Here is a 25,184-nt window from a genome sequence, read left to right on the forward strand (position 1 = left end):
ATGCACACAAATAAAACTAAGGTAGGAAGGGAAAACATTCACTGGCAACAGGAGGGTTGTAGGAACTTAGAAGAAAGTGTGTTCCTGGCCTATTGGAGGAAGTAAGGAAGGTGTCCTGGAGGACATAGCATCTGAGGTCAGCCTTGAAAGATGGATGGGATGATAGATTAAAGACGGCCACAGATAATTTGACACCTTCCTCTTGAGAAATGGGGTCTGTATCCCTTTTCCTGAATCCTGGTGGGTTCTTCAGCTGCTTAGAACAATGGAATACAATGAAATTGATCTGTATCAGTTTCCAGGCTGAGACTTCAAGATCCTGGCAGCTTCCTCTTCTTGTCTTTTGAAGACTTGATCTTGGAACACTTTCTCTGGACACCCTAAGTTCTGAGCTGTCACATTATAGCACAAAGTACTCTGAGACTGCCATGCTGGAAAGGCCATACGTAGGTGCTTCAGCTGACAATCTTTTCTGTGTCCGGCCTTCCAGTCATCCTTTCCAAGGTGCCTGACATGGGAGTGAAGTTATCTTGGATTCCCCAGTCTAGCCCATCTGCCAGCTGAGTGCTATTGAGTAACCTCCATCAACACCAAGTGGAGCACAGGCACCGCTCTTCTGAGCCCGGCTCAATTTCCCAACACACACGATCATGAGCTATAATAAAATGGTGGTTGTTTGAGGCCACTAAGTTTGGGGTAATTTTTTTATGAAGTGATAAACAACTGAAACAGAGGGTTTTGACTAGCAGAGACGGGAGCCCACTGGGCTCCCAGTGTTGTGGATAGAGCTGTGAAGCTGTGAAGGTGCAGAGTCTATTTCAAGCTTTGAGTTTTGTGGGAAATCAGAGAACTTGCAGAAAAGTATAAGGAAAAAAATAACTGTTGTATATGTTTAAAAGCTAAATAGAGAGTCTGAATGACATGTGAAGGTCATATATTCTATGGTCAATAAGGTGTAACTAAAATCCTATGTATTTTTTAACTTTTTGTTATGAAAAATTTTACATATACACAGACAGTAGAACAATGGTACCCTTATATATGTCACAATTGGGGGGCAATGGATGTATAAGTGGTTTCCTAGAGAAAGAATTATCAATACTTCGTCAATCTCTTTCCCTGAAATATGTTAAAGCAAATCCCAGATACCATATCACTTTGTTCATAAAGACTACAGTGTGTATCTTGAAAAGATAAGGGCCTAACCACACCTAAAAAAAATAATAGTCTTAATATAAAACCCACTCCATGATGAAATGTCTCCTATCGTATTTCTTCTTGTGATTCATAATCTAAGCTAGGTCCTACACTGTGTATAGTTGATACGCCTCTTAGTTGATGTGCTATATCTCATGCCTTGCCTACTTCTCCACGCCATTTATTTGTCCTGTAGACTTTCCCTCAGTGTGGATTAGGCTTAGGCTGTTTGCACTCACATGGTGTGATGTTATTTAACATGCTCCTCTGTCGCCACATTTCCTGAAGATTGGAAGTCAGATTGGGAAGATTGCTTTGGTCACTGGCATTCGGAGGTAGGGAACATCATGTCAAGGCTATGTTTAGGAAGGTCAATCTGACAACTCTGTGGGGTGGGTTGGGATCAGTCCAAAACAAGGGTCAATAACTCCTGGCTCATTAAGCACCTGGCACAAACCATTTGTGCTCTACTACCAACCTAAAGGCTAGTGGTTCGAATCCACCCAGCCGTGCTGTAGAAGAGATCCCTAGTGATCTGCTTCCATAAAGATTACAGCCAAGAAAATCCCATGGAGCACAGTTCTACTCTGACACATGTGAAGCTGCCATGAGTCAGAATCCACTCACGGACCACGGACTTTTTGGTTTTGGCAGAGGCTGGTGGGAGGCGGAAGGAGCAGACAGATGTCAGAGTGCTGTGTAGATGGAGAGGTTGGCAGGGGATTTTTGATAATGGTAAAAATTCCTAATATTTGTTACGTGCTTACTATATTCTAGGCTCTGTGCATGTTATCTATTAACCCAATATAAAAACGAACAAACACACAAACCTGTTGCCATTGAGTTGATTCTGACTCATAGCGGCCCTATAGGGCAGAGTAGAACCGCCCATAAGGTTTCCAAGGAGCAGCTGGTGGATTTGAACTGCTAACCTTTTGGTTAGCAGCTGATCTCTTAACCACTGCACCACCAGGGCTCCATTAACCCAGTATACTAGATAGCATTTCCCCCATTTTACAGACCCAGGCCTAGAAAGGACACTGATTTACCCGCACAGTTAGTTCGTAACACAACAGGAAGTAGAACCCAAAGCCTGTGTTCTTAGCTACTGCACTGATCGCAGAAATGAAACCCCTGGGAAGGGCTGTGGTGGGCATGGTGTATGAGGGCAGAAGATGCACATTGTGGAAGTGCCTGAAGCCAGGCGAACGAAGACTGAGGCCTGAGGCAGGGGAGTCTTTGTGGAGAGTAGAATGCCTCAGTTTCTCAAAGTATACTGTGAAGGAGTACTTCTACCAGAGCCCTCCAGAAATCTTTTTTTTTTTTAATGCAGATCCCTGGGCCCTAGCCAATACCTAAAATAAAACAAAATAAAAAAGAATCAAACAAAATCAAACCATTACCGTGGAGTCGATCCTGACTCATGGCAACCCAAGACCAAACCCACTGCCACTGAGTCGATTGGACTCTAGCGACCGTACAGGACAGAGAAGAACTGCCCGTAGGGTTTCAAAGGAGCAGCTGGTAGATTCAAACTGCTGACCTTTTTGGTTAGCACGCCATATCTCTTAACCACTGCGTTACCAGGGCTCCCAAGACCTACTAGACCAGAATTTCTGGGAGTGTTACCCAGGAACCTACTTTAACAAGCACCTTGGGATTTTTATACTAAATTTGAGAAACACTGGAATAAAGAATGAGACCTGTTTTAACAGAGGGAGAAGGAGGGTCTTGTACGGAGGGGGATAACAGATTCAAGTGAATGAAAAGAAAAGGACTCTTCACAGTGCCTCACACATAGGTAATATTTTATGAGTGAACACTGTTGAACAAACAAATGAATGGAAAGGAACTTGGGTGTCTGTGGGCCCCAGAAATTATATACGGTCTCCAGGTAGAGCACCTGAGTTTAACAGTCCTTTATGAAGTGGAGTGGTTAGTGGTACAGGACACTCATTGTTTATTAATAGAGCTGTTTTACCTTGTGGGAATTACGGGGGATTTCGTCACACCTCATAAACTGGTACTGAAAGAATTGGTGATAATTAGAGATCTTTACAGAGGTGTTAATGGTCCATAGAGACCTGACCAAAGTAGCCAATCTTTCCTGGCCTTCCTCTAAAACTTAACTCCTCCATGTTTGGATGGGAGAGAGACAAAAACCCCACGGGTAGTATCAAAATAACCATAGGCCCAACATGAATGAAAGGGAATAAAAAATTAGATGAGACAGGTGGACGAGAGTGCTCTGAACACTGTTTTATGTTGTTGTTTTGTTGTTAGGTGTCAGTAAAGTCAGATCACAGCGACCCCAGGTGACAGAGCAGAACTGCTCCCACAGGGCTTCCTAAGCTGTAATTTTTACAGAAGAGCCCTGGTGGCATGGCGCTAAGGTTAGGAGCTCGCTGCTGGACGATAGGTCAGCAGTTTGAACCCACCAGCTGCTCCGTGGGAGAAAGACCTGGTGATCTGTTTCCGTAAAGATTACAGCCTGGGAAACCCCATTGAGCAGTTCTGTTCTGACACACGGGATCACAATGAGTTGGAATTGACTCAAGGGCACACAACAACAACAACAACAAATCTTTACCACAGCAGATAGCCAGCCAGGTATTTCTTCTGCACAGCTGTTGGGTGGGTTCGAACTACCAAACTTTCAGTTAGCAGCTGAGCGCTTAATCATTGTGCCACCAGGACTCCTTGTAGAATGTGTAAACTCCCACTTGAAAGAGATCTGTGAAGCCTACTGTAAACCGTTCTTGTTTCTGCACATTACAAAATGGACCCTTTAGAGCAAATGGTCGTCATTTTTACCTTCTTGGTTAGAAACTGTAAAGTTCGTTTTAAATAGAAGATTTGCGATCAGTGTACTCCTCTGGCCATACTTTCTAATCACTGCCCTTTATCCTGAAGGTGCTGCTCCACCCCGCACCTCTGCTGGATGTGGGCTGTAGCAGGTTGGAGGGCGGCATGTGAATGACCTTTTCTCTATCCTCTCCGTTGCCTAGTGAATAAGTGCTTGGCTGCTAACCAAAAGGCCAGCAGTTCAAATCTACCAGGCACTCCTTGGAAACTGTATGGGGCAGTTCTACTCTGTCCTATAGGGTCACTATGAGTCGGAATGGGCTCAACGGCAACGAGTTTGATTTCTTTTGGTTGGTATTCTCTCCCTGAGGAGAAAAGTCAAGGTCTAATTCTCAGGAAATGTTTTGTGTGTATGTGTGTGTGTGTGTGATCTTACTGGTAAAAAACAAAAAAAAAAAAATTTTTTTTTTTTGATCTTACTGGTAATTATTTTAAAATAATTTTCTGTAGGATCCTTGATTTTTCCTACTAATTCTACACTTAAAATAATATTTTTAAAAAATATAGGACCATATAAAATTAGGATTTCATATTTACTTTTTCTTCAAGTCCTACAACTGTCCAAGCTAATTAAAGCAGACCTTTTAAACTTTTCTTGGAATCTTTATTTTAAATTTTTACGGTGGAATCTTTAAATTAGCAAAAATAAAATTGCCACCATGAGTTTTTAACTGTAAACATGAAGAGATGGGACGGGAAGGCATGACATGCAAATCTGCCGCCCAAAGATAGCAGGAAAAAAAAAAAAAATCCAGGGAGGGGGCTGACTGACCTCACTAGCTGCGTAAACTCAGTTCTGATCAGATCCTAGTTAAGAGATTTAAAACTCCTGGAGATTCTGCTTGGAGGGTGGAGGGGAGAAGGTAAGGTTGATCTCCAGGAGATAAATAAGAGATTACAATTAATATGCTTAATTTATGTTCTAAACCAATCCAAACAGAACACTGGCTTTCTATTGCTTTGATTTTCTTTTCTAATAAGACATTTCCTGCTCTTAGGCAAAAGTAAATATATGCCTAGCTGCTTTTGTAGCCCTACCATCCATTCCACCATTTCCCCAGGGTTTATAAGCATTTCCCGATGATAACTTGATGTAGGACATTCTCTTTCTGACACTCACTGCCTCCTCGGGCAGCCTGTGCAACCCGAGTCATCGTTATTCTCTCAGGCCTCCTCACAGTCTCTTTTCTCAGCTATCATCTGTCTTTTCTAACTCAATGCTAATATATTTCTTTCTCACTGCCTGGTGGAGGAGCCCAACTGCATTACGAGGGGAGCTAATTATACAGTGAGAGAGCCAGCACTTAACACTGGGAGGTGTAAAAAGTGAGGAAAGAGATTAAGAACAGAGGCAATCGGCTGGGTTCCGTTCAGATCAGATCTTAGATGGGAAGGGCCCTAAAGGTAAATTTTACATTGCCACCGTTTCGTAGACAGGTACAGGGAGATTAATTAGGGGACTTGTTCAAGGTCACAGGAAGTGGGGACAAGTTTGTCTTAGTTTTCATGCATCACCCCACACTGCCTTTCATGTGTCCTCTGTATCTGAATAGACCTCTATATTGAGATGGCAGTTTTTCATTTTTATTAGGCCTCACTTTGTGGCATAGTGGTTAAGAGTTCGGCTGCTAACCAAAAGGCCAGCAGTTTGAATTCACCAGGTGCTCCTTGGAAACTCTATGGGGCAGTTCTCCTCTATTCTATAAGGTCGCTATGGGTGGGAATCGACTCCGTGGCAATGGGTATGGTATGGTATTAACATCTAAAATCCTATGGAGCAGTTCTATTCTATTCACCACTAGTTGGAATCCGTTCAAAGGCAACTAACAAGAACACTTTATCATTTAAATGTGCATGGCTTACAGACAGCACAACTGGTCAGGGTTTGTTTTTCTACCACCTACAAAGCTCACCCTTGCCTTGGTTTCTGAAAGCCTTTTCGACTGGAATTATTTGCGGTGGGATGTTTTCCTGGACGGCAGCTTTGAGGCCAGACTGTGAAGTCTTCAAAATATCACAGCACACAGCCCTGCCAAAGGCATCTGTAAGGGCAGCGTGGGGAACCGAGGAAATTCCAAGGGCCACTTCATCAGACAAGGCAGGAGCAAAGCCCTGAGCCAGGGAAGCTGTGAGGTGGGGGAAGGCGGGAAGAAGAATTAACCCGGAATACGGGAAAACAGTGAGAAAGCAGGTTGGGGTGAGAGGAGAAAGTGGGGCAGAAGAGAAAGGAGAGCCGGAATCTGGCAAACACTCCGCCCTCCACCTCCCCACCCCTTCACACACACCACCACCCCCGTGCCTGGAAAGCGTTTTCCCTTTTCCTGGGTTCCTACGAGCCCTTCCATATACCGCTGGAACTAAGCTCTGTCCTCGCTGCTTTCCGCAGCTGGCAGCGCCGGCACCGCCGTAGTCTCTCCGGGGGTCCCCTGGGCGCTCCCAGCATCGGGAAGCCGCGCTGCCTTGGAGCAGAGGGACGGCTACCCCTTTGGGGTCGAGGGGGGTGAGGGGGGGCGGCTGGCCGTGTGCAGGCAGCCCGGGGCCTCGGGGGCGCTCGCCCGAGCGCTGGGCACGGCCGCCTTGGCCAGCTGCCCCCTGGCGCGTCGCCGGGCCGCGTCCTGTCCCGCCCGGAGCAATGAAAGGAGCGAATTGAGCGGCGCCTGCCCGCCTGTGCCCGGTTTGCACGCGTCGGGTAGATAAGGCCCCTCTTCTCCGGCGTGACCTCCAGTCCGGACGCAGCGGCTCAGCGTGCGCCCGTCGCCCTCCGGCCCCACTGCACCTCATCAGCCCCGCAGCCATGGCCACCTCCTCCGCGCCGCCCGCCGTCCTGGCCCTGACCGGACTGGTGCTGCTCCTCCTGCTCTGCCAGGGCCCAGGTGAGTGAGGCGGCGCCAGGCTTTGAGCCGTGCCCTGGCTCGAGGCTGGGCTTGGTTCAAGGTAGCGCTGCTGAAGCTCCCGGGGAAGGGTGATTGGTGACGGAGGCGGCGGGAGTAGGGACCCTATCCTTAGCCAGGTCAAAGGGCAAGAGTTGATGGAACACCAGGTTTAGAGTTTTGCATTTAAAGGAGGGGGAAGTGGCACTTGGGCGACCTCAGATCTGCGGGGTAACCTTGGGAAAGATCCAGAGCCAGGCGTCCAAAGTGGGGGGGGGGGGAGGGGTAAGAAGTGTTTCAGAATTAATGTAAGGCGCAAAGGGTTACTGAGGACTTTAAGCAAGGTGATGCCCTCCGGGACCGAGGGGGGAGGCAGATGGCGCCATCACCTCCCTTTCCTCCCAGGCGGTCACTAGGCAACGGAGTTTCTGCTGCCCTTCTCAGGCCAAGTTCCAGGTCTGCAAAGCGCAGACCCAGGCCTCACACCCCAGAGAGGTGAAACACTCCTTTTCTACTTCATGGAATCCTCCACAAATCTGTTGAAAGTTCCAGGTTCATTCCCCATAAAAAGTACACACTTTATACAGATACTCATAATGAAATGGTTTGGTGGGTGCACAGATACATGAACCCGGGGAGGCCAGGGCCACTTTGCAAGAAAAGGCAGGAGCAAAGCCCTGAGCCAGGGAAGCTGTGAGATGAGGGAGGAAGGGGAGAAGTATTAAGGGGGAATACGAAGGAGAACACAAAAACAGAGAGCAGATTGGGGTGAGAGGAGAAAGGGGGTAGAAGAGAAATGAGAGCCGGAATCAAGCAAGTCTTCCCGCTCCACCTCTTAAGAACTGCGACCTGAAACAGCATGTTTTGTCCTGATACATTATATAATCCTTTATGGCTCACAAGTAGCCACAGGTACACATGCGAGCCTTTGCTCCTTACAACTCTGTGGGGCACGTACTGGGGCCCCAGTTTTACAGCTGAGGGTACTGATGCTGGAAGGAGTTAAGTGATTTGCCTAAGTAAGCTCCTGATCAAGCCAGCAGATCCTGCTTCCAGACTGGTGCTTTATCCACTCAAAGTCACTGGGCACTGGAAAATGTAAACTGAAAGCAAACTTGGTTGCTCAGCTCCTATATTTTGCTTATTATTCAAAACAGGTATGGAAAACCGGAGTCACCATTAAGGGGGGAGCCTTTGAGGCACTTGAACAGCAGGGGACCTGTTCAAGTGGGGAGAATTACTGTTGTTCTCGTTACAACCACCCAAAAATCAAACCCGTTGCTATCAAGTCGATTCTGACACATAGCGACCCCATTGGGCAGAGCAGAACTGCCCCACAGGGTTTCCATGGAGCGGCTGGTGGATTCGAACTGTCGACCTTTTGATTCGCAGCCTGAGGTATTAACCACTGCACCACCAGGGCTCCTAGTTACAACCACAGGGGCTGCTAGTCAACAATTTCCCATTACATGACTTCCCTACTTCACCCTAGTAGTTCATCCCATTTTAAGAAGTACATCTGAACAAGTATTTGGCTATAAGCCATTCCTTTTCAGGACCCATATTTTATCTAGTTCATAATTTAGCAATAAGACTTGGTTAAGATATTACCTTTGAGCTGAAATATGATAAGTTCTTAGGACATAACATGAAAAAAATTTTTTTTTTTTTATATTATGTAGAGTCCCCAAAATGGCTCTCTGCTACCTAAAGAACATTTAATGAAGAAAAAAAAAAAAAAACCCACTGTCCCTTTTGATCAATGTATTAATAGTTAGCAACTAGGAAGTCACATCATGCAATCCTGAAACTGTTGGGAGATCGATGCAAGGTAACCAGGTTTGGTAAATTAGGGAATCTAGTATCACGCCTAGAAAGAGTAACTGATGATGTTGGCATAGAAAATCCATAATACAGAAAAAAAAAAGTCACAGCTATTCATTTGTTCTTTATTCCTTTATTCAAACAAATTTAGTTTGGTGTCCAGTTAGATGTATTAATACTTATAGTTCAGCATGTAGTAATTGGCACAGTGGCAACATCAATAATTTATAATTTAGGACTTACCTGTGCTTTTCAGTTGTATAGCTGAGGTTTGGTGAGGTTTACATTTCTGGAGCAATAGTTATATGTATATATACATTTGGTGCAAGAAATTGCAGCCTCATTGCTAATGCCTAAATTCTATGTCTATTTCAACATCAAAACCACAGTCTATTCATTAATTGTGAAGAACTTTTACAGAAGGCAAACAGATGGAGGGACGATATTTAGCTCTGTGTGTGCTACCCTGTGAGTTGTTAGAGACCAACAAATGTTAAGACGTTAGGGAATGCTGATATTAGTGCCAAGGAGCTTATCTGTCTTTGGCAAATGTTTTCATAGATTTTTCTTTTCACTGACTCTTAAGATTGGAAGGGAAGTACAGCCTTTAAGAAAACCAGATTTTTTATGCAAATAACGTGCACCTTCTTTGTATTTGCCCCCTGTGAGGTATTCTGTTACGTGCACTATGCTAATTGTTTTACAGGGGAAGGAGGGTGAGGTTGGCAAACACTAACATAGAAGGTGCGCATTATTTGGGTAAAAATACAGTAGTCCCACCCTCATCTAATTAAACATTCCCATCTTGTCACAAGCTTATGCCTATTTATTTATGCTCAGACTGTCTAGCAACTCTTGACCAGAAACCTCTTGGGGCAACTCATTCCATCTTTGGAAGGCTGCCCAGCTGTTGGAAACTTTACTTCATGCCCTAGTCTGTGACGGAACGGTCCCTCAGATGCATGGCACTCCTCCCAGAAGTTTCAGTTCTTGCAGTTCTTGCACCCAAGTTATTTTAAGTTTTTCTCATATAACAAATGTTTGGGCCCCTGTCCACCCTGGACAAATTCCTCCGACCACAGCTCCAGTTTTTCTATGAGCTTCTTAAAATGATGTTATGAACTTCACACCATAGATCAAAGAAGTGATGGAACAGAAATAGGACAATCGTTTCCTTTTTTTTTTTTCCAACGTGTTATGCTTTAATCGGTTGGAGCCCTGGTGGTGCAGAAGTTAAGCACTTGGCTGCTAACCAAGAGGTGGGCAGTTTGAATCCACCAGCTGCTCCTTGGAAACCCTATGGGGCAGTTCTGCTCTGTCCTATAGGGTCACTATGAGTTCTACTCTGTCCTATAGGGTAACTATGAGTTGGAATTGACTCGAAGGCAATGAGTAATGGTAATCCATTTATTAATGCAGCCCAAGATTGTGAATTAGTTTTCCATTCAAAAATCTACACACAAATTGTTTCATGACATTGGTTGCAATCCTGCAATGTGTCAGCACTTTCCTCCTTTCCCTTTCCACCCTGGGTTCTCCGTGTCCATTAGTCCAGTTTTCCTGTTCCTTCTTGCCTTCTCATCTTTGCTTTTGGGGAGGTATTTCTCTTTTGACCTCGTATACTTGATTGAACTAAGAATTACATTCCTCACATGTGTTATTGTTTTATAGGCCTGTCTAATCTTTGGCTGAAGGGTGGACTTAGGGAGTGGCTTCAGTTCTCAGTTAGCAGGGTGTCCGGGGTCCATAGTGTCAGGGGTTTCCTCAGTCTCTGTCAGACCAGTAAGTCTGGTCTTTTTTGTTGTGAGCTTGAATTTTGTTCTACATTTTTCTCCCACTCTGTCCAGGACCCTCTACTGTACTCCGTGTCAGAGCAGTCAGCGGTGGTAGCCGGACACCATCTAGTTGTGCTGGACTCAGTTTGGTGAAGGCTGTGGTCCATTAGTCCTTTGAACTAATATTTTTCTTGTGTCTTTGGTTTTCTTCATTCTCCTTTAGTCTGAATGTGATGGGACCAATAGATGTATCTCAGATGCAATTTCTTTTTAAAGAGCCACATCACTGTAGACCAATACCGAGCATGAAATGAAATGAAAAGCACTGAATCTCTTTGATGGGCTGCTTGCTGCACACTGGGCTATTAGCAGAGATACCCAGCTTTCCTTTGGAAGACATGGAGACAATATCTTCTGTGCCTCCCCCACCTTAAGTCAGCATCCCCATCAGAGATGTTGTGGTCCCTAGAAATTCTTCCCAAGTCACTTCTGGCTGTTCCATTAAGCCTGTAAAACGAGGGTGACCATATAATTTATCACCCAAGCTGGAACACTTTGAGGATGAAAGGAGGCACTATCATCAATTATGCCAGGACAACAGGCCTAAACTGGGACTGTCCTGGGAGAACCAGAAGTGTGGTCACCCTACTCATGAATCGTGAGGTTGGTGCTTGCGTGTTAAACAAGCTGGGGAAGTCCTAGCAGGTTTCCTACCCCATCTCAGAGATCAGGCCAGCAAGCTCCTGGACTGGCACAATACTGTAAAGACAGTCGGGTAGCACTTAAAGGGGATGCAAATTCAAATGCCTACTGAGGAATAGGCAAGCAACTGAAGTAGATGAAGTATAGCAGCCTATGGGGACCATGAAGTGTACTGAATCACTTTGGCCTAAACGTGTTCAGATTCAACTTTTGCAGACATTGGGCCCTATAATAATATATGTCTGCAGGCAGAGTTCAGCTGTGGGCAGCCAGCCTGTGATCCTTGGCTGTGAGTGTGCTTTCTCTTTCTAGCTACACAGTGTGATTTTTTTTTTTTAAATAATTTTTATTGTGCTTTAAGTGAGAGTTTACAAATCAAGTCAGTCTGTCATATATAAGCTTATATACACCTTACTACATACTCCCACTTACTCTCCCCCTAATGAGTCAGCCCGCTCCCTCCTTCCAGTCTCTCCTTTCATGACAATTTTGCCAGTTTCTAACCCTCTCTACCCTCCTATCTCCCCTCCAGACAGGAGATGCCAACACAGTCTCAAGTGTCCACCTGATACAAGTAGCTCACTCTTCCTTAGCATCTCTCTCCAATCCATTGTCCAGTCCCTTCCATGTCTGATGAGTTGTCTTCGCGAATGGTTCTTGTCCTGGGCCAACAGAAGGTTTGGGGACCATGACTGCTGGGATTCCTCTAGTCTCAGTCAGACCATTAAGTCTGGTCTTTTTATGGGAATTTGGGGTCTGCATCCCACTGATCTCCTGCTCCCTCAGGCGTTCTCTGTTGTGCTCCCTGTCAGGGCAGTCATCGGTTGTGGCCAGGCACCATCTAGTTCTTCTGGTCTCAGAATGTTTTTTATTCAAAACACATTTTAAAGTTTTTGCTCCCCCACTGCACCCCATAAAAAAGAAATGAAAGAAAATAAAAAGATACTTGACATGAATTTATTTTTTAAAAAAATCCTCCCATGTAGACAGGGTCAGAGTGAAATACCAAAACCAAACCCATTGCCATCCAGTCGATTTCAATTTATAATGACCCCATAGGACAGAGTAGAACTGCCCCATACATAGAGTTTTCAAGGAGTGGCTGGTGGATTAGAGCTGCTGATCTTTTGGTTAGCAGCTGAGCTCTTAACCACTGTGTCACCAGGGCTCCTGAGGGAGATACAAGTTCTGATTTTACATTGTATATGGCAGAAGTGATAAACGGAGAAAAGATCGAAGTTGTCAAGGATTTCAATTTACTTGGATCCACAATCAACGGCCATGGAAGCAGCAGTCAGGAAATCAAAAGACGCATTGCATTGGGCAAACCTGCTGCAAAGGACCTCTCCAAAGTGTTGAAGAGCAAAGATGTCACCCTGAAGACTAAGGTGCGCGTGACCCAAGCCATGGTATTTTCAATCGCATCATATGCATGTGAAAGCTGGACAATGAATAAGGAAGACCAAAGAAGAGTTGACGCCTTTGAATTGTGGTGTTGGTGAAGAATATTGAATATACCATGGACTGCCAAAAGAACGAACAAATCTGTCTTCGAAGAGTACAACCAGAATGCTCCTTAGAAGCAAGGATGGCGAGACTGCGTCTTATATACTTTGGACATGTTGTCAGGAGGGATCAGTCCCTGGAGAAGGACATCATGCTTGGCAGAGTACAGGGTCAGCGGAAAAGAGGAAGACCCTCAACGAGGTGGATTGACACAGTGGCTGCAACAATGAGCTCAAGCATAACAACGATTGTAAGGATGGCGCAGGACCGAGCAGTGTTTTGTGCATAGGGGTGCTATGAGTCGGAACCGACTCGATGGCAACAACAACAACAAACCTCTTAGAATAGTGCCTGACACATAATAAACATTATAGAAGTTATATAGACACTAATTCTTTTTTTCCAGTTTACTCTCTGGAAAATCAAAAAGCACTATTTATATAGACACCCAGTTTGAACACTAAATCAATTTTTTGAGAGTCCAAAATAGTTGAGCATGTGCGTGTCTGGTTACCCATGTGTTCTAATTTTCTACAGCTACCATAACAGAGTTTGGCTGGCTTAAACACAACCAAACTAAGTGGCTGAAAACAACAGAAATGTAGTTTTCCAGAGTTCTGAAGACAAAGTCCGAAATCAAGGTGTTGGCAGGGCCATGCTCCCTCTGAATGCTCTAGGGAAGAATCTTTCCTTGCTCTTCCTAGCTTCTGACGCCCCCAGGTATTCTCTAGTTTGTGATGGTATAACTCCAATCTCTGGCTATCTCTATCTTCACATAGCCTTGTCTGTATGTTCTTTTCTTCTTATAAGGACCCCAGTCATTGGATTAGGGTCCACCCTATTTTCAGTATAATACGATCTCAATATCCTCAACTAATTACATCCACAAAGACCCTATTTCCCACTAAACTTACATCTTGAGGTTCAGGTGGACTTGGGTTTTTGGAGGACACTATTCAACCCACTAGGGGCCAACAGTGGTTCAGTGGTAGAATCCTTACCTTCCATGTGGGAGACTAGGTTTGATTCCTGGCCAGTGCACCTCCACTCTCTATCAGTGGGGGCTTGCATGTTGCTGTGATGCTGAACAGGTTTCAACAGAGTTTCTACACTACAATGGACTAGGAAGACTTCACAATCTACTTCTGAAAAATTAGCCAATGAAAATCCTATGGATCACAATGGTCCATTCCCATTGGACATGGGGTTGCCATGAGTTGAGCGCCAACTCCACAGCAGCCAACAACAATGTTAAACCCATTAAATCATGAAAAGTAAAAGTTGGCTGGAAGGTACACAGGACAGATGCGTAGCCCTCTTAATACTACATGAGGACTAAAAGAACAGTGCCGCTTTTCCCTGGGAATAACATTGTAATGCTCTTGGTGCCCATGGTCATGGTCACCAGCATTAGCCACTGGCAGCCTGAGTTTTGTTTGAAACCCTGGTGGCATAGTGGTCAAGTGCTATGGGTGCTAACCAAAAGGTCAGCAGTTTGAATCCACCAGGTGCTCCCTGGAAATTCTATAGGGCAGTTCTACTCTGTCCTATAGGGTTGCTGTGAGTTGGAATTGACTTGACGGCAATGGGTTTGGTTTTGGTTTGGGCATGATGGGTAATGGGGCAAGCATTAAATACTGTGTATTAAATAGAGACCATGTCTCTTTTGACGACTTAGTGGTATATTGTTGCCTTGGTTAGAAGGAAAGGGTCAAGGCCAGTGTAGGAATGATAGCTTTCCAGGGGGTATGAATATGGGGATGAAGGAAGAATGATGGGAAAAGATCCCTGTGTCAGCTCTGACCTCATCTCTGGGGCCATTACACTGGATGGGGACTACTAAGAGAAACCAGTCTTTTCACATGATCCACATTTTGCTGGATTGCCAAATGGCCAACTCAAGGGTGGGGGCATGCAGTTCTTTCTTCTGACTCTGATTGAGGCATTTGAGAAATTAAAGGCTTTGGGGCAACTCTGAAACTTATTTCTGTTTTCATTCCTTTAGGTGGCATAAGTGGAAATAAACTCAAGCTGATGCTTCAAAAACGGGAAGGTAAGTATACCTCAATGGATGAAGGTTGGAGCCCTGGTGGCACAGAGGTTAAGAACTTGGCTGCTAACCAAAAGTTTGGCAGTTTGAATCCACCAGTCACTCCTTGGAAACCCTATGGGGCAGTTCTACTCTGTCCCATAGGGTTGCTACGAGTCGGAATGGACTCGACGGCAGTGGGTTTGTCTTTTCGGTTTGGATAAAGATTGCATTCTTAACTAGATTGAAATGAAATGGCCGTCTTCAATGTGTTCACTGGAGTCTTGTATTTGGAAAATCAAATGTGTTTACTCCTTAAAAGGCTAGCAGATCAAAAGGCCTTATTCTGTGGTTACGTGGTATCGTACTTTATGAGATAAATATTATCGCCGGTGAATGTTTGAAGATTGTTTTTCTGAAAGCTGTCTGTGAACTCAAAACTAAAAGAAACAGTGTCACGATGTTAATTGAACGCTGTTTGTTTTAGAACCCTGGAACACTTTAGAGCACATGTCTAAATTTAGAGCCTGTCTTTTGAAGTAGGGAAAACCTCAGTTGGCAGAGTACTCAGGGGATGGCATTGTTGTGCAACTCTATACCCAGTTAGCTGTTCACAGGGGCAAGGGCGGTGAAACGGGAAAACCTTTTTGTTCCTAACCCCTGTCGTGCAAAACGCTTCTAAGATAAATTCGGTGGGCAGCAACACGAAGTAGAACTAGGACAGTCGGGAGCCACAAAACATGGGCTTGAGGCCAGACCTAATCAGGGAGATTAACTGGACCAACTGAATCTATTGTATGGCGTTGTGAATGCTGTCTCCCCTCTCTGAACTCTGATCTGCATCCATAAAATTAACACGTCATCTCAGTTTTGACTACACTTCTGATGTGAACATTTTAATCATTTATTCTTTTTTCTCCTTCCTAACTGGGGATTCTAGTAGGCTGAGTCCCTGAGTGGTGCGAACGGTTAACACCTGGGGCCCCTGGGTGGTAACTGAAAAGCTGGAAGGCTGACTCCACCCAGAGGCTCTTTGGAAGAAACGCCTGGTGATCTACTTCTGAAGAACCCGTCACTGAGAACCCCATGGAGCACAGTTCTACGCGGACGCACGTGGGGTCGCCATGAGTCGGAGTCGAGCCTAAGGCAACTGATCTTCTAGTCAGCTGGAATCTGCTCTGCAAGGGGGGCCCTAGGGCACTTACTCTTGTGCTTCCCAATCAGCCCCTCAGAGGTCCCCACAGGTCCCTGGGCCGTATGTGGCCCCTCTCAGGGCAGAGTTTCTGGGGGGAGTTCCCCTCCTACGGCAGAGCTTTCAGCATCTTTCCCAGCATCCCCAGTAGTCGTGGGGACCTGGTTCACCTGACCTGGTCCACCTCGGTCGCTGGGCCAGGCAGCTGTGCAAGAGCCATCAACTCAAAGGATGCTCGGGGTGACTGGACATTCTCGGAGGTCGGGCCTGTTGAAGGTGGATCAGAGAACAAACAGTGGAGATAATCAGGACTGCCTCAGCCAAGAAAAATTTTTCTGAAGATCGTTCAAAAACGATGCAGCAGTACATCAACAGGGAACTGCCAGGAATTCAAGCAGGATTCAGAAGAGGATATGGAACAAGGGGATATCATTGCTGATGTCCGGAAGATCTTGGCTGAAAGCCAAGAATACCAGAACGATGTTTACCTGTGTTTTATTGACTATGCAAAGGCATTTGACTGTGTGGATCCTAACAAATTTTACGGATAACATTGTGAAGAATGGGAATTCCAGAACACTTAATTGTACTCGTGAGGAACCTGTACACAGACCAGGAAGCAGTAGTTTGAACAGAACAAGGGGATACTGTGTGGTTTAAAATCAGGAAAAATGTGTATCAGGGTTGTATCCTTTCACCATCCTTACTCAATCTGTATGCTGAGCAAATAATCTGAGAAACTGGACTATATGAAGAAAAACAGTGCACAAATAATCTGAGAAACTAGACTGTGAATAAAAATGGGGCTTCAGGATTGGAGGGAGACTCATTAACAACCTATGATATGCAGATAACACAACCTTGCTTGCTGAAAGAGAAAAGAGGGCTTGAAGCACTTACTGATGAAGATCAAAGACTACAGCCTTTAGTATGGGTTGCACCTCAACATAAAGCAAAAATCCTCACAACCAGACCAATAAGCAATATCATGATAAAGGGAGAAAAGATTGAAGTTGTCAAGGATTTCATTTTACTTGGATCCACAATCAACACCCATGGAAGTAGCAGTCAAGAAATCAAACAATGTATTACATTGGGCAAATCTGCTGCAAAAGACCTCTTTAAAGTGTTAAAAAGCAAAGATGTCACTTTGGGGACTAAGGTACGCCTGACCCAAGCTGTGGAATTTTCAGTTGCCTCATGTACGTGCGAAAGCTGGACAATGAACAAAGAAGACCAAAGAAGAATTGATGCATTTGAATTATGGTGTTGGTGAAAAATACTGAATATACCAAGGGCTACCAGAAGAACAAACAAACCTGTCTTGGAAGAAGTTCAGCCAGAGTGTTCCTTCAGAAGCGAAGATGGTGAGACTTCATCTCACATACTTTGGAAATGTTGTCAGGAGGGATGAGTCCCTGGAGAAGGGCATTATACTTGGTAAAGTACAGGGTCGGCGAAAAATAGGAAGACCCTCAACGACATGGACTGACCAGTGGCTGCAACAATGGGCTCAAACATAGCAATTATTGTCAGGATGGGGCCGGACCAGGCAGTGTTCCAGTCTGTTGTACATGGGTCACTAGGAGTCAGAACCGACTCAGCAGCACCTAACAACCACCTCAGCCTTTACTCAGTTCACACCAGGAATACATATATATTATCTACTGTGTACAAAATATTGTAACCGGCCCTGAGGAGAATACAGATGAACAAGAGGTGAAAAAACAAACCCTGGTAATACTTCCTGATGTCACCAACAAATATATCAGGCACTTTACTTGCATTATTTTGTTCTTCATAATAACACTAAGATAGGGAGGGAGAGGACAAAAGCTCAGAGAGGTTTAGATACAAGGGGCAAGCCCTATGACACAGCTGGGGAGGTGGCGGGGGGGGGGCAGCTGCTTTCCTTGAGCGCATCTTCCTGAAGTGGCACCTTCTAAACAACTGAGACTGTGATGGAAAGACGCTGGAGGAAGCAGTGTCAAAGCGAGGCCCAGTGCAGTTCAAGACTTCATTGAATCATCAGTAATCAGACCAGGAGGCCCAGAGATGGTAGCCTAGGGTGGCACTGTGTATTTTAGCAAACTGATGTGAGAACTTGGCCATGTCACTAGACTGCGTCTAGTCCTACCCTTTCAGGGCCCATCATTCCAGTTTTTTCTTACTTTGTCTTCGAAGCAAGCACGCTCCCCTCCTTTGTATATATAACGAACATATACCGTATATATAATGAACATATACCATATATATGTCCAGCACAAGACACCCAGTTTTATTACCCATGGGGTGAGCCACTACTCAGGAATCCCAGGATGGCACAAATGGCTAAGTGTTCGACTGCTAACTAAAAGTTTAGCAGTTTGAACCTACCCAGAGACACCTTGGAAGAAAGACCTGGCAATCTGCTTCTGAAAGCTCACAGCCTTGGAAACCCTATGGAGCACAGTTCTATTCTGCCACCCATGGGGGTCACCATAAATTGGAATCAGCTTGACGGTAACCGGTAAGCCACGACTCCCTGTGTGAAGCCTGGGGTCTGGGCCTGGTGAGTGGGCTGCAGATAAGCTGAACTTTGTTCCTATCCAGAGCCCTAGATGTTGAACATCCGCCTGTGCACAGCAAGGGGAGCTTACTAACAGGAACATGGGGCCGTGGGGGCTTAGGCTGGAGTTTTTGCACACTGTGCTAAGAATGAAACAGTCAGAGCTACCTTATGTCTGGTGGGGTGGGAGCAGGATGTGTAAAAGTGATTCACCCTAGGAAGAAAAATCGTAATTTTTTGTTCTTTGGGGGTGGGAATTGGATCATTACAGCATCTGCTCCAACGAAGCCTACGGTGGCTGTTGATGAGAGCAAAGCGAAAGAATTCTTGAACAGCCTGAAACGCCAGAAGCGACAGCTGTGGGACCGGACGCGGCCGGAAGTGCAGCAGTGGTACCAGCAGTTCCTGTACATGGGCTTTGATGAAGCTGTAGGTATCAGCTGGAGGGCTCACTTCCTACAGGCCGTGTGGTGGGGCCAGAGGAATGGCTTGGGGAGAGAGAAAATGCTTATCCATCCCCAAAGTATGCATTCCGCCCTTATCTGCCAAGGGCCATCTAGGCGTTGGATGACATTACCTGCATTGTCAGGGCATCAGCTGAAATTCTCCTCCATCACACTAAGCCCAGCTCAGAATCTCTGCAGGGAGGACATGTCTGGAAGGCGCAATTCCAGAGAAGCCACAGACCAAAAAGGCTTGGACCTAGGCTTATTAAGGAGTCCCTGGGTGGTACAATGGTTAAAGTGCTCGGCTGGTAACTGAAAGGTTGGAGGTTTGAGTCCGCCCAGAGGCACCTTGGAAGAAAACCCAAAAGAAAACCAAGCCTGTTGCCGTCGAGTCGATTCCGACTCCTAGCGAGCCTACAGGACGGAGTACAACTGCCCCATAAGGTTTCCAAGGAGCGGCTGGTGGATTCAAACTGTTGACTTTTTTTTGGTTAGCAGCCATAACACGCTGTAGCTCTTAACCACTGCGCCACCCCTGGGTATCTGTTCCTGAAAAATTAGCCATTAGAGCACAGTTCTACTCTGACACATGGGTTCACCATGAGTCAGAATCAACTTGAAAACTTTTTTTTTTTAAGATTTATGAAAAACCTGATTTTCCTAGGAAGGCTATTAACTTATTTGTACAATTTTGCCTGGGTGTCCTCAGAATAACTCACAACCACCCGACAAATTTCCAGCTTTACCTAAGAAAACCTCAGAAACGGCCAGACCAATGCGAAGACCCATGAGGATAATGGAACGAGATAAAAAGTGACTTTTTAAAGGAGACAGGTCTTTGCAGATGTTTTTGGAAAAATATGGCAACCCACTTGAGGGAAAAGATGAATTTCAATTCACATTCCTAGATGGCTTTCATGGACTAATCCACTAAGGAAAAAGAATATTTATAATCAGACGCCCACCTGGGGTACAGGTACAGGTAAGGCAGCGGCGGGGAAAAGTTTGACAAGAGTTAAATCTTAGATTCTGCTGCACCGGGGCGTTTTTACAGAGTGGGTGACAAGGCTGAATCTAGCCCTTGTTTTGAGAGGTGTACGTGAGACACAGAGGCACAGGGAACATGGAACCTGCACTGTCCAGACAGGCGCTAGATGAGCGTTTCACAGGCGGCATTTCCAACTGGGGTGGCCGGAAGTGTTTTCCCAAAAGGGCACAGTATTGGTGTTGCGAACAGAGGGTGCACACAAAATACTGCAGTGGGTGGGAAAAAAATTAACTCTTTAGAAATATCATTTTTAATGGCTGCATAAAATTAAATCATGCAGATGTATGACAATTTCCTTCTTGTTCCCTACTATTATTTTTTTGCTAACTCAAATACACTTTTTTTTTTTCTGTCCAAAGAGCTAAACACATGCAACCAGTGTGCCAGGCACGATTCTAAGCACTTCTGTGAATTAGCTTTCTAGCATTCACAACCCAAAAGATAGATGCTATGATTTGTACTGTCGTGTGCAGTTTGTTCCTTACTTAAAATTACATTCTGGCCATTGGGATGGCTTGGGCAGAAGGTCACGCTTTTAAGTCCTGTCAAAATAGGCCCAAAAATCATGTATGAGGGCACCGATTTTCTAGCACCTTCAACATCATCTGGTATTCTCATTGAAAATAAAATAAAAAATAGTACCTTTACTGATTGGATAGGTAAAAATGGTTTATCATCTTTTAATAATTTGCACGTCCTTGATTCTTAGTATTTTCTTGGTATCTGCCTGGCATCTGTATCAGACAGTTCATTAAAATGGGAACTACGAGTTTCACATGGGCAAATAGCTAAAATGTCTGATGATGAAAACAGAATACAGATGGATATAAAGGAAGATGACAGTAACACCATGTGCACAGGAAAGCCTGGAAGGAAACACTGCAAAATGTTACCAGTGGTTGTCTTTGATGGTGGAATTACTTGAGTCCCCTAACTCTTTGATCTTCTCCTACAGGCAAGATGAGTTTGCATTAGCTCTTTATCCACTAAAACAAATTTATTACAACTATTTATTTTTAGCCAAAACTTTAAACAAGCTTATAAAATAACAAAAACCAAGGAATAAGATGATGTAATGTGAGCAAAGAAAGGTGGGGAGGGAGGCAGAGCAGCCAGTGTCTTCTTAAAGGCGAAGGGGACGAGGTAAGATTAGCAAGATTACAAAGGCCTCAGGCTCAGCGAATGGAGCTGAGGAATTTGAACCATGCTCCTCAGCACAGCACAAAGTGGCCTAAATCCTGCCTTCTCACCCAAGGTGGGCAGCCGTTGGTGCGTTGAGGACACCAACATAGTATGCAGCAGCATCCAGCCTCACCAAGTTCTCCACACGTTAGTGTTTCCCAGCAATCTTATTAAAATAAGAGTACGGATTTCTGGGAGCCAGCCACCAGAAAGTGTGACCCAAGAGGTGCGAAGTGGTGCCAAAGAATCTGTGTTTTACAGCAGCTGGGATGCAGGTGTGTCCCAGACTCCTTGACAGGCTCACCACCTACCCAGTCTGGTTCTCTAGGCTCATGTATGGATTCACTCCCCTACTTTTTGCCCTCACAGTAAATCTCTCACCTGATCCTGAACGTCAACATGTATTAGTACCAATCTTAATTCATTGTGCACCTTCCCCACCACCAAAGAAAGATCCGTCTCTGCTTTCAAAAACACATTAATAGCAAACACCAGTTGCCCAAGCTATAAACCTGAATGTCCTTCCATGCCTCTTACTCGTCTTCAGTTCTTGTCTTTTTCTTTTTATTAACTGCAACTGTCCTATCTCTCACTGTAGGCTTCTTGAAGGCAGGGAATGTCTGATTTGTTTCTGATGACCGTCTAGCACCTAGCACAGTGCCTGACACGCTGTGCCCCTTTAATAAATGTTTGTGGAAAGAATAAATGCACGCTGTAAACAACACAGGTATAAAAGAAGTACCACCAACAGCACCGAAAATATCCTGTCCTGTAGCTATAACATGCCAATGCCGTGCTTGATTTATCCAGCCAACAGTTACTAAGCACCTGCTATCCCTGGCAGTACAGTGGTTAAGAGCTACGGCTGCTAACCAAAAGGTTGACCATTCAAATCTGCCAGCGGCTCTTTGAAAACCCAGTGGGGCAGTTCTACTCTGTCCTATAGGGTCGCTATGAGTGGGAACTGACCCGACAGCAACAGGTTTGGTTTAGTTTTTTGGATGTGCAATGCATAGTAGTCTAGGCACAGGAATAGAATGGAAAGGTAAGAGAGTGTCTGCCCACAATAAGATGTTTGCAGGGCCTAAGGGTCAGGCCAAGTTGTTAGAGCATCTGGCAAAAGTCCCTTTTATTTGCCAAAAAGAGAAAAACGTTTAAGTCTGGGGTATATTTACAACTAGTATGACAAGTTTTCAAAGGTATTGGCATGCATTCCTTTGGGGCAAAAGAGTTTTGGTCAGTTTATTCCTTCCAGCTGGTTGGGGTTGACGTCTGAGCACAGGAGTACTATCACAAGGAGTTATTCTTAGTAAGGGCTGTTAACCATTAAGGAAAAACCACCAAACAGAAAAGTCCTAGGTAAGATGTCGTCTAAGGCAGTGTGCGTCCTTAAATCAGTTCTCGTTTCCTCCAGAAATTTGAAGATGATATCACCTACTGGCTAAACAGAAATCGAAACGGGCACGACTATTACGGTGACTACTACCAGCGTCACTATGATGAAGATGCTGCAATTGGTCCCCGTAGCTCCTACAGCTTTAGGCATGGAGCCAGTGTTAACTACGACGACTACTAACCACTCCCGCACAGCGTACAAGAAACCAGGAGTGGTTTTCTTCATGTATCTCATAATCTCAAACTATTTGGTTTCCATTTTGCTTGATTTCAGCTGATCTTTTCTATCACCTTTTCTAGAGGCTCCTGTGACAAAAAAAGAGTTAAGCAAAAAATATAAATGTCTTTTGATATTTTATGCAGGTACCTAAAAATGCCTCTCATTGAAAAATAGGAATAAAAGCATTTTGTTAAAAAGTCTCTGCAAATTTATTTGGGTGAAAATTAACCTGGCAACAGTTAGTTCCCATTGGGGGGTTTACTCAGGTTATCTAATACGCCATACTACTGGGAACAGAACATCTATTTGGTCATTTATTCCAAGGAGTACTTCTTAGACAGTCTTCAACTTTTCTGTGTCTAGGAATATCTCTTAAGAATAATGTTTTTAAACACAGAAAACACAAAGGATTGCAAAAGGAAGCCAATTAAAAAAAAAAAAAAACTATCAGCATTTTAAAAGACATGTTTGTAATATATAGTAAAACCTGCCAAAGCTGGAACCTGTATAAGGTGGGAACCTGTCAGAGAAGGCAAACTCAAATATTTTCCACTGAAATGAATGATAGAGAAGTGGTAAGGCTGCACCCTGTCAAAGGCAGAAAACATGTGAGATACGGAAAAATGAGGCAGTTCTGTCAAGTTCCTGCTCTCACAGGTTTCACTGTAGCAATAAATGTGCTTTTTCATGCAATAAACAAGATCTAGTGGCAGGTCTACACAGCTACTGTAATTTTAAAGTAGCGACAGTAAATGATATTGAGACATCCACAGCAACTATGATGTGAGGAAACAGCTGATTCCTAAGGGTGACAAAGCCTCAGATGAGTTAATACTATTGCAGTGGGCTGCCTACATGTATAATTGAAGAAAAAACTAAACTTGAATTAGAGATTAGTAAAAATAAATGTATTTTTCTCTTCCCATTCAAGTTAATGACCCACCTTATTAAAAGGGATTTCCAGTCTAATCCCTGTAATATACCCAGAGTGAAAGCTTCTGACTGTTGTTAGGATAAAGATGAAAATACTTGATGTATCCGAGGAGGTCTGGCCCCAGCCTAGCTCTTCAGTCCCCTCTTGTCCTCACTCCCTTGTTCTGTAAGTCAGCCTCTCTAGCCATCAACTCCTCCATCAAACACACCCTGCTGCTCCCTCCCCAGTTGGCCTAGTTAACTCCCAGACTTCCTTCAGTGCTCAGTGCTGTCGCTTCCCCATCCCTCAGGCTCTGATATACCAAACAACAACAACAAAAAACCCTGTCCATTGCCATTCTGTTGATTCTGACTTCTAGCCACCCCAAAGAACAGAGTAGAACTGCCCCATAGAGTTTCCAAGGCTGTAATCTTTTTTTTTTTTTAACTTTTATTGAGCTTCAAGTGAATGTTTACAAATCAAGTCAGACTGTCACATGTAAGTTTATATACACCTTACTCTGTGCTCCCACTTGCTCTCCCCCTAATGAGTCAGCCCTTCCAGTCTCTCCTTTCGTGACAATTTTGCCAGCTTCCAACTCTCTCTATCCTCCCATCCCCCCTCCAGACAGGAGATGCCAACACAGTCTCAAGTGTCCACCTGATACAAGTAGCTCACTCTTCATCAGCATCTCTCACCTACCCACTGTCCAGTCCCTTTCATGTCTGATGAGTTGTCTTCGGGAATGGTTCCTGTCCTGGGCCAACAGAAGGTTTGGGGACCATGACCGCCGGGATCCCTCTAGTCTCAGTCAGACCATTAAGTATGGTCTTTTTGTGAGAATTTGGGGTCTGCATCCCACTGATCTCCTGCTCCCTTAGGGGTTCTCTGTTATGCTCCCTGTCAGGGCAGTCATCGGTTGTGGCCGGGCACCAACTAGTTCTTCTGGTCTCAGGATGATGTAGGTCTCTGGTTCATGTGGCCCTTTCTGTCTCTTGGGCTCTTAGTTGTCGTGTGACCTTGGTGTTCTTCATTCTCCTTTGATCCAGGTGGGTTGAGACCAACTGATGCATCTTAGATGGCCGCTGGTTAGCATTTAAGACCCCAGACGCCACATTTCAAAGTGGGATGCAGAATGTTTTCATAATAGAATTATTTTGCCAATTGACTTAGAAGTCCCCTTAAACCCTGGTCCCCAAACCCCTGCCCTTGGTCCACTGACCTTTGAAGCATTCAGTTTATCCCGGAAACTTCTTTGCTTTTGGTCCAGTCCAGCAAGGCTGTAATCTTTATGGAAGCTGACTGCCACATCTTTCTCCCGTGGAGCAGCTGACAGGTTTGAATCGCCAACCTTTCGGTTAGCAGCTGAGGGATCAACCACTGTGTCACCACCACGTATTTAGCACGTGTACTTATTTGGCAGGCGTCTTTCTCTCTGCTAGGTGGTGAGGCCCAGGACAGAGAGCACAACG

At 44.8% G+C, this 25,184-nt stretch overlaps 1 protein-coding gene across 5 annotated transcripts in view; it reads left to right on the top strand.

Annotated features, from left to right (window-relative positions):
- The window catches only part of ECRG4 (ECRG4 augurin precursor), a 57,346-nt gene extending 33,316 nt beyond the window's left edge, over positions 1-24,030 (top strand). For 2 of the 5 annotated variants that reach the window (XR_010317901.1, XR_010317904.1), the window contains 2 exons: positions 14,745-14,792; positions 22,599-22,711. Coding sequence is in view for 2 of the 5 variants with exons in the window: in XM_064268587.1 (XP_064124657.1) it covers positions 6,857-6,935; positions 14,745-14,792; positions 18,780-18,937; positions 22,599-22,760 (447 nt within the window). In the remaining 3 variants the exon portion in view is untranslated. Of the gene's footprint in view, positions 1-302; positions 2,312-6,664; positions 6,936-14,744; positions 14,793-18,779; positions 18,938-22,598 lie in introns of those variants that run through there. The other 3 variants (XM_064268587.1, XM_064268586.1, XR_010317902.1) reach the window with 3 other exon arrangements.
- Positions 24,031-25,184: the final 1,154 nt, after the last annotated feature.

The sequence above is a fragment of the Loxodonta africana genome, chromosome 15 (assembly GCF_030014295.1).
Source record: "Loxodonta africana isolate mLoxAfr1 chromosome 15, mLoxAfr1.hap2, whole genome shotgun sequence".
NCBI lineage: Eukaryota > Metazoa > Chordata > Mammalia > Proboscidea > Elephantidae > Loxodonta > Loxodonta africana.